This window comes from Macrosteles quadrilineatus, unplaced genomic scaffold (genome assembly GCF_028750875.1).
Source record: "Macrosteles quadrilineatus isolate MER2022 unplaced genomic scaffold, UCM_ALF_1.0 Scaffold_2__2_contigs__length_208266976, whole genome shotgun sequence".
Classification (NCBI taxonomy): Eukaryota; Metazoa; Arthropoda; class Insecta; order Hemiptera; family Cicadellidae; genus Macrosteles; species Macrosteles quadrilineatus.
The window spans coordinates 159,317,794-159,336,636 of NW_026542595.1; the positions used below are offsets into that span (position 1 = coordinate 159,317,794).

General features: G+C 33.8%; 1 protein-coding gene across 2 annotated transcripts in view; it reads left to right on the top strand.

The window, feature by feature from the left end:
* Window positions 1-18,843, top strand: part of LOC128987556 (protein vestigial-like) — a 188,922-nt gene that overhangs the window by 117,498 nt on the left and 52,581 nt on the right. Inside the window, exon 1 of one of the 2 annotated variants that reach the window (XM_054408463.1) lies at window positions 1,916-2,067. The exons of the other annotated variant lie outside the window; for it this stretch is intronic. Within the exon in view, the coding sequence (XP_054264438.1) occupies window positions 1,957-2,067 (111 nt within the window). The 5' untranslated portion in view covers window positions 1,916-1,956. Of the gene's footprint in view, window positions 1-1,915; window positions 2,068-18,843 lie in introns of those variants that run through there. 2 annotated transcript variants of the gene reach the window in all.

An 18,843-nucleotide genomic window follows, 5' to 3' on the forward strand; every position in this document is an offset into this window, starting at 1 on the left:
ATCAGGCACATGGACCAAATCAAATCAAATCAAATCCATTTATTGCCATCAACACTAAAATACATGTATAGCAACGTCATACAATTTCATCACAGTATTTATTTATTTCCCAACGGATTGCACCTTTTTACAAAATATGTGTATACAATTGAAATGGCATTTGCAATATATCCATTAATCCATTAGTATATCCATTAACCTACTTAATATGTTCTACAAATTCTTTGACCTTATACACACATAAATCACACAAAATCTTTCTAATAGTAAATTTAAATTGTCGTATTTCAAGACATTTAATGTGAGCAGGTAACATATTATACAATCTTTTGCCAAATTCACTAAAGTTATTGATTGTGGTCATAAAATTACATTGGTTTGGACGGAGAAAAGTGTTTTGTCTGGTAAAATAGTTATGAACTGAATCATTTGTAGGGAAATCTCTAATATTATTTTTAACATACAGTAAACAATCTAAAATGTACAGAGAAGTGACAGTTAAAATACCAAGTTTCTTGAATAATGGCTTACAATGTGTTTCACTGTCAACATTGAATATTGCCCTAACAGCTTTCTTTTGCAACAGTTTCAGCTTTTTAATACTACCAGAATGGCCCCACACAACAATACTATAAGACAAATGACTTTGAATGTGAGCAAAATAAATGGATTTCAACACATCTATACTAACAAAAGGTCTAAGTTTTCTAATCATAAATGTACCCTTGGCAACTTTTTTACAAATCATATCACTCTGAGAATCCCACTTAATGTTAGGCTGTACTAATACTCCCAAAAACTTAACACTATCTGAACAGGTACTTGATAAACTAAATTCAATATTCTGTGTTTTGCTACTGTTTATACACAATGAATTGGCAGCAGTCCAGTCCTCGATTACAGAGTTAGTAGTATGACATTCGTTTAGTATGCAGGTTTGCTGCTGCATGGGGTTTTTAAATTTAAGGTCTATTTATTAATTTATTTTTGTCTATTGGGGTAATGAAAACTGTACTTCATGGTCCATATTATTACCGTTTATTTGTGTTTTGTATTAGGGGAGAGTGTTGTACCTTTGACCAATTTTCACTTAAAATTTTTTTTTGTAGAAACAGGAAAGCTCCAATCGTTACTCCAAATAACTCCAGAATAATCAACGATGATACTTAACTGTTTCATCCATAGAATAAATATTTGTTCCAGTTCCTTGTAATGACTTTTACATACTTTTAGTAATAAAGAAGATTTGTTACATAGTGGTCAAAGGTTCTACATGCAGTTGTACCTGTAATTATTAAACTAAAATAGCTTGCAACAAACACAGTTTTTAACCTCCAATGCAAGGTGAAGTAGTCCTCTGGTGGCTGATCTATGAAATAGTTTTATTAGCTTCCCTATACAGCCTCTAGATTCAGGGCTACTTCACTATTTTATGACTAATGGTCAAAGGTACAACACTCTCCCCTACATCATTTTAAAGACTTTATATTTTTGAAGACCACTTGTTTCTTTTATCGTCCTTCTTGTTGTTAATAATTTATTATTGAAGCTAAAAGTTATGTAGGACATTTTTTTTGTCTATGATGCACAGTCAATCATCGTCTAGTAAACGTCAGTTATTATTATCAAGTTGTAAGTGCGAGTACGAGACTGTCCGAGGGCGAAGGTGGAGTCTGCAGTCGGTAGCACGAGAGTACGTAATAAACTGCCGACTTTTTGCTCAGTCCATACATAATTCATGGCGAGCGGTCATTTTGTAAACGAGGAATGCAGCAGGAACACTCGGACCAATGGTGGGTCCAGGGGTGGTGATGTGGGCGGAGCGACTCCCCTCATTGGTTGTTTCACCTCGCTCGTTGATTGGTCCTCAGCGAGGGGGTGGGAGCGCGCGCTTCAGTATCAGTTCAGTAGTTGACTGTGCGTGATCGCGGGTGCGTGTTGTGCCATGTGTCTGCTATGAGTTGCCCGGAGGTGGTGTACCAGGCTTACTACCCCTATCTGTACCAGAGGGCCGGCACTTCTACCGGACCCCCTAGGACACCTTCGTTCCCCCCTTACTACGATAGGGTGAGTGGACATTCCAAATACCGTAGGATGCCAGTCGCATTCTTTTTAAGGATCCAAAGGTTCTTCAGTGGTCCAAAGGTCATGTAGGCTTTGTTTTGAGAAATGTTTGAATGTGCAGCATTCCAAGTTTTACTCCAGATGTGTGACCATTCTTAATTTTAAGTAATTGATGGGATCAGGGGAAAAGAGTTGTGGCCAAACGAGTTAAAAATGAACCGAAAAGTATTGCATAATTGATCTGTATGATGATAAATTCGGAGATAAACGAGGGTAGGAAAGCATACTTGTACAAAAATGTTGTACCACCACATACTTTACTTGATTGAATTGACTATGTGCCGGATGGGCCTAGAATGCCATTGTAACATTCCATTGTTGTTTTTTGCGATAACCTTTAAAATCTATGAATATTTTAGATTAATCCGTGATAATATATCTCCTACAAGTATGTATATTATTATCATAACGCTAAGAATAAGTGTTGAGACAGCCTTTTAAAACGATTAACAAAATGCCAGCGCCAGCTAATTACGGACATATCGGCAGCCAATAAAGAAAGGATACGTTAAATTTCACGTCTGTTATATTGATGAAATTCAGTAACCCGTTTTAACATATTTACCTAAAACCGAGATTTCGGGTGGATGCGTCAACATTATATCGATACTTTTAACCATGAATACACATTTACAAACACAAAAACTACCCTGGTCTGTGGCGGAAATGTCAAAAATAATGTTTACAAAGTTAATTCGCATGATATCCTATTCCTACAATGTGCGTGAGCGGCTGGTGTTTTCCCTTAGGCTTGTGAAACAAATAGAAACACGCGTATTAATAGGCCTAGGAATAAAAGAGCAATCCTCAGTTTCCAACAATTATTTTGTCTCTCTAAACAAATTTTGTTTCTAAAGTCGCGGGCCTACCTTTATTTTTTTGGCGAAGCGGCAACGGATCTGAAATCGTCTTTTAAACATTTAACAAATTTGATGTTTATCACCTTATCCCCATAATCCAGTATTTTATTGCAAATACATTAAATCTCCAATGTTTTGCAAATGTAGACCAACAAAACACGGTTTTGTCTCGATGATTACGCCCGGTTATCACAAAGGCTTACCCAGAAATGTGTTTGTGGGCCTGTGATAATTGTGTATTTTATGTTTTTATGCTACTAAATTTTGTTAATGTATTCGTGTATCAAAATTTGCAAAAAAATCTATTGATGAATTCCCATGTTCTATTTTACTTTATTTACGAAATTATATTGAGCAAATTAATGTACATTAATCCAATGTTTCTGCTTACACATATAGTACATATGGGCTCAAGTATACAGTAGCCTAAATACTTATTATAAAGTAGAGACTTGGGTTTAGTTTTGCTGTGTTTGTGTTTAAAAGAACTTACTTAATTTCATTTTATACATTTCACGGCAATATAATTAAAGTATGATATACAGTTATTTCACACACACAGTTATTATACACACACAGTTATTATACAGTTATATAAACAATGTTAATCGTATATTAGATAATATAATGCATAAGATGGTATCAATAACAAATGCTGAATATATGAAATTTCTCTTGGAGGCATACAATGCAGAGATAAAAAAATTATTCAGATAAAAGAAGAGAAAACAAGTTAATAATAAGATTACATTTAAAGTTACGGTACAGGTAGACTAATGCTAAGTTTAAAGTTAGTTGTGAACTTGCCAATTTAAGTGTAACTAAGCGCAACTCAAAACAATAATTAACTTATCACGAGTTATTACGTGCTTTGTGAAAAACGCGTGGTCTTCTCACTTTTGAAATTATATAATGTGTTATTGAATGTCTTTAAACTGAATATAGACATTGGCAAGCGTCACAATCAATAGGTATACAAAATTAATATGTTCATTGTTTTCGCTAACAAATAAAGTCCTTACACTATAAAAACTATTACAAATTAAAAACTCTTTAAGCTGTCTCTTAAATTTAAGAAAGTCCATTTCGCTCCTGAGATCATTTAGGAGGCCATTCAAAAATTGACAGATTTGTAAAACATAAAGTTTTGTGTCTAGGAGTGTTCAAAGTGTAGATCTTGTTTTATATATTGAATTTGGTTCGAGATGCTGACGAAGTTCACAGTTTTTCTTAAAAAAAGCAGTGTGTGAAAAATGTAAATACACGGTTTTTAACTGCAAGCTTAAAATTTAGGAAACCTGCTCAAATCAATAGAATTATTTATCTTTTTTATCGGATCCAATCTTAAAAATGTGTTTAAAAAAATAATTTATCACAATACCCATAAAATCCGTTTAGATAAATCGGCCAATCTAGAGATATGATTGAGACGTGTCAATAAAAACAATATTGCGAACGTGATATAAATCAATAAAATAACAATTCACTACTGTATATACTTTTAAGTGATAATAACATTAGAACATAAAAAACGTGGTAATTAAAATCTGGTCAAGAGTTTTTCAAACAAAACATGTAGGCCTATAACAGACAACAATATGTATGACATACACGACTGATTTGGAAAGAAAAAAATCATAAGACTGGTGGTTGTATTTAAGATTGTAAAAATAAAAAATACAACAGAGGCGTAATTAAACAGATCATTTAACATCGATGGCAGATAAACGTATTCGAACGTGTTGTTGCTTATGCATATGTTGCTTATGACCACAGACAAGGGAAGCTTATGACGAAAACCCAACGGTAGATTTCAGGTCTAATGTAAAAATATTTTGTTTTAATCACGTTTAAAAGGATATTAAATATTATTTTTTAACTAAGCCAATAATCTAAATTAAAATTTAAAGTTAATTAAACAAGTTAATTAATTAAAATATTACTACCCAGGATAGAAGAAACAGTTCAAACCCGAATTTATATCCTACTGAATGGATTTCCTTGGACAAACAATACTACATAATAAATATTAGGCTACAAGCCCGGCCGGAATCATTCTAAATTTCAATCGGCTAAAGATAATTAATAACGATAAGGTATAATAGTATGCCGGTCGAATCTTATGGAATATAAGATTAAATCTCAATGATGAAATGTTTGACATTTATACGACATATGCGAATGTTTAAACAACAATGTATACTGAGCTCGATCGTTCAATGAACATTTGTTGCACCGTTGTACGAAGAAAATAATCTATAACAATGATTCAACAACGATAACGATTGAAGAAAAATATCTTAACAAGAATCACAATTGTGAGGACAATTATAAGTAAATAAATAGTTAATGGTATGAAGACAAGTATTCAATGGTAAAATGTTCAAAGTTAACATCGCAATCTAAGTAATATTTAAATACACACAGAGATTTATGTTAAGTCCAGCTCTGTACAGAGTAAAAGCAGCAACGGTTGTAACTAAGCGCGTGTTTATTATCAATAAAGGTAAATGACATCGTTAATATCACGGTATGTAGGAATGTTAATCAGACTGGGTTTAATGTGTTGTAGTTTTCTCTATAATTAAATTTGATTCATTTCACCCTCTCCCTGATTAAATTATAACGCTGTGGATTTTATTTGATTGTTGTATAATTAATTTAGCATTAGCATGCAAGTTTATAGCTATTCAGCGTGGTCGTTATTTTTTAATTAGGATTTTTAAAATAATCTTCTGCTTTTGAGTTAAATACTTAAATGGTCCTGGTAAATTTAGCAAAAGAGTTAGCCATACAGTATTTAGATCTTTCAATTTCAACTTTACAGCTATATTTCGTTTATCACAATTTTACATTATGAAGGGCATTTTAAAATCCGTAACACTTTACTTATAATTATACTTATACTTATTAATTATACTTATACTTATTAATTATTCTTATTTAAAAACCCCTAACTAATAAAAGTGTTTCATCTGTGCTTGAAGTGTGTATAAAAATTACATGATGATAAGCGATTTATTAACCATAAAATTTTACTTAATATTACGAACTCTAGAAGTATAAAACATATTTAAGTGTTTCGTATTGTGTTTGAAGCGTGTACACATTTTCGTTGCACAGACAAAGAAAATGTGAAGCACAGAAAAGGGACTGCGTACGCTATTTCCCTTAACTCGTTGGTCTTTTATTTATTTATTCTGTCTGACTTATTATTTATTTATTTTTACGGAAAACACCATTTTTACAATCGTTTTACATTGTGATACATGCGACAAGATGCTTATTACATGAGCTGATAAATGTTGTACAGATACATCAGTGATACATGCAAAGATTAAAATGAAAAGATGAAAAACATGTTCAATGATAATGACATGCAGTTGTGATAACAATTGAAGAGTGAAAGTTGAATTAATTAGGTAATCATAATAATTAATTAACATGCTAGGTGAATAACAGACTATAACTATAGGTAACAATAACAAATAAAATATATAACATGCTTGGTGATAAATAATCTATAACTAGTTGACAATAATAATTGGCAACAATACTGACAGTGGTGATAGATGCAATACGGAAACTAGTAATACAGTAGTGATAACAATAACAGACTAGAAAAACTTCTGTGGCTGTAGCGAGATAATCGCTCCGTTTCCATCCAAAAAATTACTAATGTCCCCCAAAATGTTAGTTAGTAGTAGACCTCTTGTCGCATTGTAAAATTAAAAACCTATTCCGGTACGTGTTTCATCTCAGGTTGGGGTTTAGTGCATTGATATCACGATGAGTTTATGTTTTCATAGACAATTTTACATTACATTCTATAGTTTTTAGTAATACCCAGTACCTAAATACAGAAAGCAATCAGAAGTAAACATTTAGTTTATTTATTTATATCAACAGATACAACATTTACAAAATAGTTTTTGACTTTCCGTTTGTACGATTGCAAGAGATTGTTGGTAAACTTGAAAACGCACTTTACGTGTTTATGTGCCTTAATATAATTTAATCTGGGTGAAAAATTTATTGAGGAGTAAATTGAATGATAATAGTTATTAATTTGAATGAATTATATTTATATTCCAACAAAGTTGTTACCGAAGAAGCTCTACTTTGAGGATATGGTCTCGGCTGGCGTGTTGTAGTTCTATGTCCTAGGGCTACTGTTTCTTTGCGTGTATGCGAGAGTGTGTGTGTTTTTATTCGTTAAATTTGTATGTTTTTTATTCATTTTTCTGAGAAATGTAGGTACTTGAATTGTTTAATATTTTTATGTTTAATTACCTATCCCAATGTAATATTATTTTGTTAAATTTTGAATCTCAGGTTAGTGTAAGAAAGGGCCTTTTCAATAAAAAAAAGGATTTTCCATTTATTTTCATTTTTACTTAAATAAATTGTGCCCAAAAATGTAAAGGAATAAACTAAGTGAATTTAAAAGAATAAATTAAATTAACCTTTGCATTACATCTATGATTAACAAAGCGTACATATTTAACATATTTGTCGGAGTAAACCGACATGGGCAGCGAGCCTGTGCGTCGACGACTGTATATAGTTGCGTCCAAACAGCACTATTTTGTCAAATACAAAAACTGAATAAAAAAAATGATAGAAGATATGAGGTGAAAATATGATCTTAAAGGAGTTGGAACAAAAATGGTGCGATAAATAACTACGGTATGTGAAACAATTTTAGGTAGCATAATTAAGTTTAAATACAAAATAATAGTACTGTGAGTATGCTTAAAACATCTTCCGTTTCCCTAGAGCTCTCTATATAAATCCACATTATAAAAAATTATCATAGAAGTTTTTCTCTCCGAAATAATATTGTTACGATTGGTATTAGGCTGGATAGTTTCAATTATTATCGTAGAAAATTCACAATTCCAGATTCCAGTTGATTAGATGAGACTGTTATAATTTTATAAATCCTACAACACAATAGTTACTTAAAAAACCAAAGATTAACACGTGTGGTAATTGAAATTTAAGTCATTTATAGTTTCACGGGACTGTATAATAGAAAAGGTTAATTTTATTTATTTATCCTCATCGGTAAACATAATTGTACAAACAATGCGTGAATTTATATGGTGTAGACAGATAAGTAAATTAACAAACAAACGGTAGCAAAGGTAGGTAATTAATTCTAAATTAGGTTATCTATGAGATGCAAACGTAGTAATATAAACAATAATATTAAGAAAAGAGCGGGGCAATACTTCAATTTAAACAATTAATAATTAAAGTTCTACTAGAAAACAGGACTGAACAAGCAAAAGTTAACAAGAGTAAACTATTTAAGAATATAAACTGGTCATTTACATAGGCAATGAATACATTCACGAGTCAACAGTCAGCATCACAAGGACAAAACAAAAAAAAACAACAACACTTACGACGGCCCGGCAATAACAAATTTTAAGAATTTAATACTAGACTTAGGGATCTTAGACGTTTGCTTACTTAAACAACAGGGAATAAAATATGTGAATTAACAATGGAAATAAATAACAATAGTGATAGTGGATATTATGTGACAACATGATATAAACAAAATAATAAATGCTGGGCAGAAACAATAACTATATAGTAAATTTTTTTATTACAATTATCCAATTTTTACTTTTTCTGACTCATTAGTGGTACCCCCCACCAAATGGAAACGTACATATCCTCGCTTAGCGAAACACCGACCCTCCTTTTGAAAGCAGCAGCTGTACCGGAGAAAAAGCCCATCAGCGCATCTGACTTCCCATTCGCTGCGGTCTGGACAGGCCACTGTCGATCAGCGCATCTGACTTCCCATTCGCTGCGGTCTGGACAGGCCACTGTCGTATGCAAAAAGTGTCGGCTGATGGTGTTATCAATTGAGGTTTATGCTATCAATTATTTACATAATAGGCCTATATAACCATAGTTTGATACACGTAAAATTTTGACGAATCTATGATTTCTATGGCAGAGGTATGAATCTCCTGCCGTGCATGAAAGAGGCTATATAATTCATATCTGTATAGTGGTTACAGTTCAGTCTCCAATAAAGTTCTAATTTCGCAGGTCGCAGATTCAATTTATGTAACAGTGTCATGGATACTTGATATCATCATAAGTGACGAGAGTTATGAGAAATAGTTGTATGCTGAGAATCGCTTCAATAAAGGAATTTCTTTATTTATTTCAGTTGTATAAATTAATTGTTTCTGGAAAAATTGTTATGTCTGTGGAATAAGTGCGCGACTGATACAAGAAACACTAATCAATCTATTCCGTAATGTGGAGAACTCGTGATACGGTCGTTTTCACCTTAAATTTGGTTGTGAATTTGAGCAGATCTTATTTTTGGCATCTGGAGACATCAAAACGAAGTACTCGGTCCCGGGTCTTACTCCGGGTCCGGGTCGATTATCGTAAATATCAGTATTTACGATAATACGATAGTATTACCATACCATATGGTATTACTCCCCAAGTGGGATATTCGCTAAAACACAGGGTTTCACTGTATAACCAAACAAACTGCAAGACATCATTAGCAATGTACATAAATTAATAAATCAAACATACGAACTGTAAAACTGTTTAACACCTACAATCTATATTTTCTTTAGAATTAAAAAATATGTAAAATATTCGATTTTTGTTAGTGCTCATACATGTTTGAACAAATAAAGCCCCTTGTACATTGTAATAAGCAAACTATGCTAGTACACACAGATTGTATTTTAATAACACTAACCGACTTGCTCTTTAGTTTTCCCACCAACATTGATTACTGAAGTATAGTCCTATCTATATGGACCAGCTGAAGCCAATTTTTATAGAACATATTTGATTAAGCATTTCACAAAGTGTACTGCAATTTAGAAACTACGGGTTCTCTTTTACTTTTAGTTACTGTTGTAGTTTGATGTATACAAAATATGCCATTGTTAACAACGCTATCCTATCAGTATTCATTATTACCCAGAATTATTTTAGAAAAGTATAGGGTTTGTTTACCCAATACGGTATTTTTAATCAGCATTTCATCATTTCAAACTGTTTTCTGTTGTGTTTGTTATATGTACGGTACAAGCCATCCTGAGTTGTACTGTTTTGATTAGTTTGGTTGTAAAATGGAGATGTCCGTTGGAAATAAATAAAATAATAAATAGCACATCCCGGCGCGATTCAACTAAATTAATTATGGTTCTAATCACTCTCTCCTTCAACGTGGAGTCTCGTATATCTCTAAGAAGGCTCCCATATAAATTTGTTCGCAGACACTGTGTCTATCTGTCTACTTCTATTGATATGTTTAAGCCTATAGATGGGCTAACACTGCATCTATAGTATAGATTCAAAGCAATCATAGATCTACCACATCGAGGTCGGTTTTGTGATTGGGCTCAGTTTGTGAAGCCACTGGCCTAAGGCCTAAGTTCCGCGCCGTCGGCCACTAATCGCCCTGAGGCGGAATGTGTTGGCAACTTCGGCTATAGGATGCCTTGCGATCCCGGCATGCCTCACGAGTCAAGCTATAACTATAACTGCCGTAGTCGATATACCAACCTACCTTGACCTGAACTACACTGTGGTGATTGAGAACTACACTTCACGAAAAAGAAAATGATTTAGGACATGGCAAGTCCCTGGTTTATTCACTCAGAAATAAATTAGTCACAACTGGTTTAAGGAAGTCTGATATTCGTCAGTAAGAAGGTCATTTCACTTATTCGACATCCAACATCCATCCATATTCATATTAAAATGCTTACGTACCCAAAGTACATCGCTCTTTTAACAAAGCTATGTCAGCAGAAAGCCTATATATTTTTATGTAAGGGATGTATTCGAGTATCAAGTGCTGCATTTTGCTGCATTTTAAAGTCCAATCCAATACTGAATATGATAAGTGACTAGTAGTAAATAATAGACAAAAAATATTTTTTTCTGTTTGTTCTAGAAGAGAGTTTTAGCAAAAATGTTATTCATACAGACGAAAATGCACTTCACATTTAATATTCACGAGGTTCCTTGCGTCAAACATATCCAAAACAACGTGCCATGTCATCTTAATGTCTTATTGTTAATATAGGCATTTCAGTTCGATTTGCGCGAATTTAAGTCTAGTCGGAACATTTTCCTCTTAAAATTAGCTCTTTAACATTTAGTTTAAGTGGAATGTGTGATAAGCTATAATTACTTAAATTTCCGTCGTCTTATGTTAAAGGTCAGATTTTAGTGACTAAGTTTTGTTCAACTTGTTAGTAAATTTCCATGCTCCATATCAGGTTGTGACACATTCACATACACAATGTGAGTGGACAAATAATAATATTTTTCATTACTCTACACAAGAAGTACACTCTCTAAACATAAAATGGACTAAGAAAATAGTTTATTCCCGCTACTGCACGGAAAAATTACATAACGTTAACTTTCTGTGCATTTGTGGTGCACGGAAAGTAACCATTATGGGACTTTGCGGTGCAGACTGATCAGCTGTTGCAATGATAAGTGCACGAACTCATAACGCTGAGTTACCTTGCGTATTATAAGTACGGAAACTCGCCGTTATGAGTTTGATTTTTTTCTTGATACTAAGTTGAATAAACAAAAATATTCGTGTTGTTTACAAGTTTTTCGATATCATAAAAGTGTCATTGCGGGGCGCGATAGCTTTTCCCATGCTCGGCTTTTCCTCGCACCTAAATGCAGTCTCTCTCCCGCAATACACTTTCTATTACAACTACTATTACCATACCCTAACAATCTTACTATTTTTTTTTATACATAATTTACAAATAGTTTTTTACAGGTAGAATCACTGCAGAGAGAGGGAGAGAGGACTCACTCTTTAATCTAAAAATAAAACAAAAAATACAGTTTAAATATTGAAACCTGACCTAAATGGAGATATTGTATTTAAAGTGTTAGTTAAAAGAATATTTGACTTTTCGGTGCGCTTTCGCATTTTAATGGGGTTCAAACTCGTTTCCGAGACGAAACGAATAATGCTATACTCTTTTGCCATTTTATAAGTATTATGTATATATAGTTATTTTCGTTGAAAGACTGGCATTAGCCCAATGAAACCACTAATACAGTATACAATAAATTGAGTGATTTACCTAGCTCATTTAGTTTACAAACTTTTAAATAAAAAAATTATATTAAAAATCCATTATGATAAACAGTTTCTGCAATGGTTTACAATCTGGCTGTGATTGCACATTCAACTGAATGATCAGCTTTTTAATTGCAATACATATTGAAATCGTAGGATAGGTAAATCAAACTCTATAGGGCGAGGTGTTATTAGAAATTACCTTTTTACTTACTATTCATTCCTTCACTAATCACTTTATTAATACTGTATGTCTAAAATAGCAAATCAATCTAAAAATCTGTTTAGTAGGACGGGTGGAAGAGAACATTATTGTAAAATTATTTAACACCCTCATTGTATTATTATACAGATTATTTTGATATATATTTTTGTAAGAATAAATTGCTCTCGAAATTTTGGTCAGACAGATCAAACAATATATATGAGCAAACGCTACAGGCATTTAGCTGTCAGTTCGATGAGTATTTGATGTGATGTTCAACTTTAGGTTTTGTTTTATTTTCTCTGGTAACAAAAATAAATATACGATGGTTGTACAAAACAATTCAACAGTATGATTGCGTGCACTATTAATAATAAATAAAAATCTTATGGCTGAGCAACAAGTTATACATGAAAACCTTTGGACGAACCCGGCCACAAAAGCTTAAATACTCCTTTCAACTCAGAAATTCACCTTCCTCTATTCTTTTCCCCTAAACACCGCCAACAATTAGGCGAGCTCCTTTGTACAATATAAACTCCCGACTTTGTGCAAGAAGTCTTAGATGTAATTAAAGTTTGGTTTAGGGAGAGTAATGAAAATATCAACTCTTGTTTCAACCCCCCCCCCCAAACAGGGCTGGTACACGAGGGGGGGGGTTGGCTTTGGTGTGTATTAGCGGGGAATGTCAAACATTTCACCTGGCGAGCACAAAGCTTTGTACGCAGCGAAATAAACTTCTCTCTCTTTCTACAATGGCCGCCGTTTGCCGGAAAGTAAAAAAAGCTGTGGATTATCTGGGGAAACATTTAAATTTTGGTGTTTTACTTCATTTATATAGTAACAATATTTTACAAAATTTAAGTTATTAAAGAAGTGCTATCCTTGTCAGTGAGCGCAGTTGAATTAGTACAACTACTAACAACTACAGAGTGATGCGCTGATGTAAACATCGATGTATATTAGGTTATATACATCGATGGGCATAAATACTGTGATCGATTCCTGTCAAATACACCAACCTAAACCAAACCTATCTGAAGGGACTACTTTTTGTTAACTGTATAATGTTTTAACCGTGAACTATCCAAGTACAACAAATGGAGGGAATCATATTCCCAGGGAATATGATAGCATTATTTGTGAGTGGTTCAATTAATTGTGTTTTTTAGCCAATTTTCCATGTAGGGAATATCGCAAAACCGATTTACTTTTTCATTTTGATGTCCCCAGGGGCCAAAAACGCCGTTCAAATTCATATCATATATTCGTTGGCACGATTATTCGAATACAAATCATCTGATTTTGGTGGAATTTCGTACAAAAGTGTAAACTTACATTTATTCAAACGAGTTCGCGAACCAGCATGATCGGACATGGACACTGGTTTTTAGTGGGTTACGAGTTCATATGATTTTATAATAAAATTTTTCCTATATAAGTGTTGTATGTAGCTTTTTGTGATTAATATAAACTGTTAATTTAGAAAAAAATATGGGATTTAAAAAGCGCTTAATCATCATGAGATCCACTCACTTCACTCCTGATTCCACGGAATTAAACCTCAACCTCTCCGAATCTAGTCGCGCACTATAATCTTCCAACCAACGAAACTACTTGTCTTATAAATTTACAAATATCGACACTACATCTACTGGTAGGTGTGTAGTCATTTGCCTATTCGAACCGCAATGCTCGATCGCTTCGCTCTACTTTGATGTATTTTTTCTCATGGTCGGTTAACGAAGCGACAACGTTGTGTTTGTTGACCAGTAAATACGCAATCGCACATTTGTCAAATCCACGGCTCCGGCCCCAATACAGCAGCCCATCCATTTATCGGCGGCGAGCTTTCATCGGCCCCAAAAAGAAGACGGAGGGACATTCTCCGAAACCGCGGCGTGTTTTTGTAGAAGGTCGCTGGCTTCGGTGTTCGGGTATCCTCTACTGTGGAGTACGACACGAACTTTGCGTTGAAAGTTTCATGTAGATTTTATGTGTATGTAATATATACCGGTGATAAATCAAAATTCATCTCGTGCAAACTGTTTATTTGAAATTAGTCTGAAACACCTCAATTTTGTTAGAAGAGATTACGTTTATTCCTACTTGGTGTAAATCTTGTAAACCTAATGGGCCTGCAGAGAATAACATAAACAGGTACATGCTAGGACGTTTTATTTGGATCAAGGGTTGATAAATAATAGTTACTTTGGTGTTATACCGACCACACTTAATAATTATAACCTACCCTAACCTGGTGATCTATGTTTTAGGTCAGGACGATTTTGTTATTTAAACTAATTAAAATCTTTTTGGAATCTATTTATCAGTGTGGTCGGAATACCAAAGTACTGATAGTTTTACAATCCTTATGTCTTCAAAAGTTAATGTTTGGGACGAGCAAAACCAAGATACACACCATCCGTAAAAGGGAGGGAGTAGGATCAGGTGCATCCCATTACTGATTAAAAGTTAGTAATACTCCGTTAATATAAAACAAATGTGTTGTAACTTGTATTTGAGTTTGTACAAATCGGATAAAAAATTAGTCTTATTACTCAACCAATGTCTTATAACTTATAAAATTTCACATCTGATACTAAATGTACTGTATTGAAGAAATTTAAAGTTTTTTTTTTCTTTTTCAAAGACTTCTAAAGCAAAACCGGTGACCGCCTCGAAAAATAGTGGCACATCAACCCTACATTAATTATATACCAAACCTTATTTTGAGAAATTTCAACACACTACTCATTCCAATTTTCTGGGTTGCGATCAACACGGTTAATGTATTGGGGGTTGTGGGTAAAAAATATGTAATTATAGCCTACTTGTTATAAAGTGAACAAGTATTATTTTCCCATCCCACCATACTTCAGGATATCTAAGTATAAAACCACCGCCCCTAATCCTTAACTCCATTGGGCTTACCTTCTACCGGTCCTCGGCATTGGATCTCTACATCTAGTTATGACAGCCGATTATATATCTTCTCTCTGATTGGTCCCCTCTCACCCCCCCCCCCCCCCAGGTGATAATTGCGGCCCTGGGTTCCGAGTTCCGAGGACCGCCGTTTTTCAAAGCTCACAGAATGGTCCCAAGCTCAACTGATTGTCATTGCCGACTTTTTACCTCCCCTTTTCTCCGACGTCCTCTCTTCCCCTCCCACTTCGGCTCTCTTGCTCTCTCGTTTTCTCCGAGGTCGATTCTGTCTCTTGACTGAGAAGTCTCGTCTACCGATTTCTACCTTTAGATGACCTTGAGAAACATTTAGATTCGAGTGGTGATGAGGAAATCAGTTTCAAGCTTAGTTCAATAGATGGCTTTATTTAAATGGAGGATTTTAATGAGGTTGGAGGTTAGGTGTTTTATTTAACTCCTCCTAATTAAGTGAGGCAAACACTTTAATTGATCAAGACAAAAAATCTATTAAGCCTCGGTAGTTATATAGAAGCGTTGTCAGAACATAATAAAATAGTTCCAAATAAATTTGCACTCCTACTATGTTTATGAAACTCTGTTATAGCAATTACATGTCGATAAACCTAAAACACGTTTGCCAGGATGTTTACTACCTATACGTGTACGGTGTAAGTAAATTTTACTCAATTTCCCTAAAGCTTCTAGTTATAGTGAGCACACCTTCAGATTTATTTTACTTTGCTTTGGATTTACATATTTAAATTCAGCTTCAACTGTATGGTTCTTTATTTTACTTGCATAATTGTCTATTCGTTGCATAGTGTGCAGTTTTATAGCATATTTTCCAAGCTTTTTCTAAAGCTGATTTCTAAAGGGTGTAGGAAATACCAAGATAGAGATTTTTGGTAACGAAAAGTGACGGAATTTCGGGAACGTATCAATCAAATATTCTGTTCCTTGCTGAACTTTTCATGTTCGCCCAAACTAAAACTGACCGAGGAACGCGGGCTGTCCTATCGGATCGTGGGAATTTATACTACTTATAAAGTATTTAAAAAATTAAAATTCACAAAAGTTTAAAATTCCGTTTTGCTATCGTGAGGATTATTTTTTTTCTTATTTAGTCCTTTAGAATCAAAGTGTCCAATGACAGCTAAGAGTTGTTTTTTTGTTTTAGAAAAAAAAACACTATACTACAACTATTTTGCAAGAATGTACGAGGGATCATTTTTGCTCAGTCTTGGGAATCTTGCGGTTATATTTTAGCGAATTTCTAGAGGACAATCTTATACCTTCCACACATAAAATTTAAGTGTATCTTTTCATAAAAGGTATGAACTGTTGTATTTAAGTAATCTTTATGTAACTAAACGAAGCCAAAGACATCTTTGGGAAGTAACTCCCACCTACTGTAGCGTACAAAAAAATAATACAAATATGAACCTTTTAATGATAATTTTAAGTTTCAGACCCTAACACTACGCACGGCTTTTATAAAAAATAACTTAAATCAATGTATAGCGAGTTTGAATTTTGTCTATGACAAAGATTTCCCTGACACCAAAGCCCAATACAGCCCAATTTGGTCAGAACAAGAGTTGAGAATTTTGTAAAAAAAGAAAGTAAAAAAAAAAATAATAATCAAGACCGAATGGTATTTTTTAACGTAGAATCCACGACGAAAGTATTCTGACGAGTCTAATGTTTTCCCTGTCCTGGACTCACTGGTTTTATCTTGTACAAGCAGGTAGCAGTTTCTATAGAGGTCAAATGAAGACTCGGTCGCTACCGTGTACCGTCTACCGACCAACGACTACCGAGAACCGATCACGATATTATCCACACACATTATCGCAATCGCACGATTGAACTCGCCGCCAGTCTATATAGCGCGGCTAAAAAGCTTTCATCGACAAATTACAATCACGATTAAATGTGAACTGAGGAAATCGTTTTGATGGACTGTCCGCTGTATCTGAATGCCTGGAAAAGCGCGCGTACAGATTGGCCAACGGTTCGAGGGTCTTTTCTAACATACAGATTGACCAAAGGTCCTAATGAGCAGGGGCAAAAAATGGGGGAGGAGCTTACAGCAGCGATGTGTGTGGGGGAGGAGCTAGTCTATTCAAGTAAACTGTTTGTTGACGTTTTCTAATCTTACCAGATACAGAGGTGGTCTCTTTAATGCTATTGAATATCGTAGAACCAACTTGTGTAGTTGAAAAAGCTGACAACATTTTTTAATTAATTTTAAATATGAATACTCATAAGGTTAACATGGGAAACTATGGAGCCATTGGGGCAGAGCCCGAAATGATTTTTGGGATAAGAATATGTCTAGATATGTTAATCGGGAATGTGAGCTATCTTCATACCAAATTTCAACCCGATCCGACCAGTAGTTAATGCGTGATTGGATATCAAACAAATGAACAAATTCACAAAATTTCACAATATTACTACGATATATTGTAGTTTTTAAGGGTGATAACATGATGTCTCATCATATCTCTATTATTTTCATTGCGTGCGCGATCTCTTCAAGGCAACTAGAAAGATTAATAATACTAATGACACATACTATGAAAACACAAAATCTAACGTAAACCATTTTCTTCTTTACATTTTATACAAAAAATACAACATTTTCTTTATTTAACTTAAACATCACCGACTTACAGATAACCCAATTTTCGTATGGATGTAAACAAAATTGTACCATGGACATATGTTTTGATGTAAACAAAAATTCATTGTAAACTTGAAAAAGTTCAGATTATTTACAACAGAATTCAGCACAAACTATGCAATTTTAAAAGCTAATATGACGAGGTTATATGCTTTCACGGGATATCATACAAACGGAATAATTTGGAGTTATTATTTTCTTTTAGCGGCAACTGAAAATGTAGCTGACTGAATATTAATAACAAATTATTATTTATTTCAGGATTTTAAGGCAAAATGTTAAGAATTATTTGAAGTTTAAAATTTTAATTTTTGGTTTTCGTAAATGTTGAATAAGTGAGTAGATTTTTATATTCTGTGGTAGAACATTATACTGTATTCGGGTTATTTCCCTTCCAATGGAATATATTTTTCCTTTTTTTAACTTTTGTTAAAATACTACTCCTATAATGAATATTGCTAGATTGGTTTTGTGAACTTAAAAATGAACATCGTGTGCGAAATACTAAGACGGGTGGATATTCAAGGTAATTTTCAAACAATGTGTATACACATAAAAACGAGAATGCTTATACTTTGGATCTTGAAAGAACACTTCAGGACTTTTAAATGGTAACATTATCCTTATTGCTATAACTAGGTCAAACAAACTAACAATTTCGTAGCCAACTCGACCTCCCAAAAAATATACTTTGTGTACTTAAAAAGAAAATTAATAGTGAGTTTATTAGCAATTAGTTAGATTTTATAGCCTACTAGCTGGCCCGACAGACGTCGTCCTGTCCTAATGTGGTTTTGTGTCAAATGCTCGTTCATTTTCAAGATGAGCTCGTTCGCATGGCTCAATCACGTCCTGGTTGAAATTCGTTCGCTACGCTCACTCACCTTTAGGTTGGAGCTCGTTCGCTGCGCTC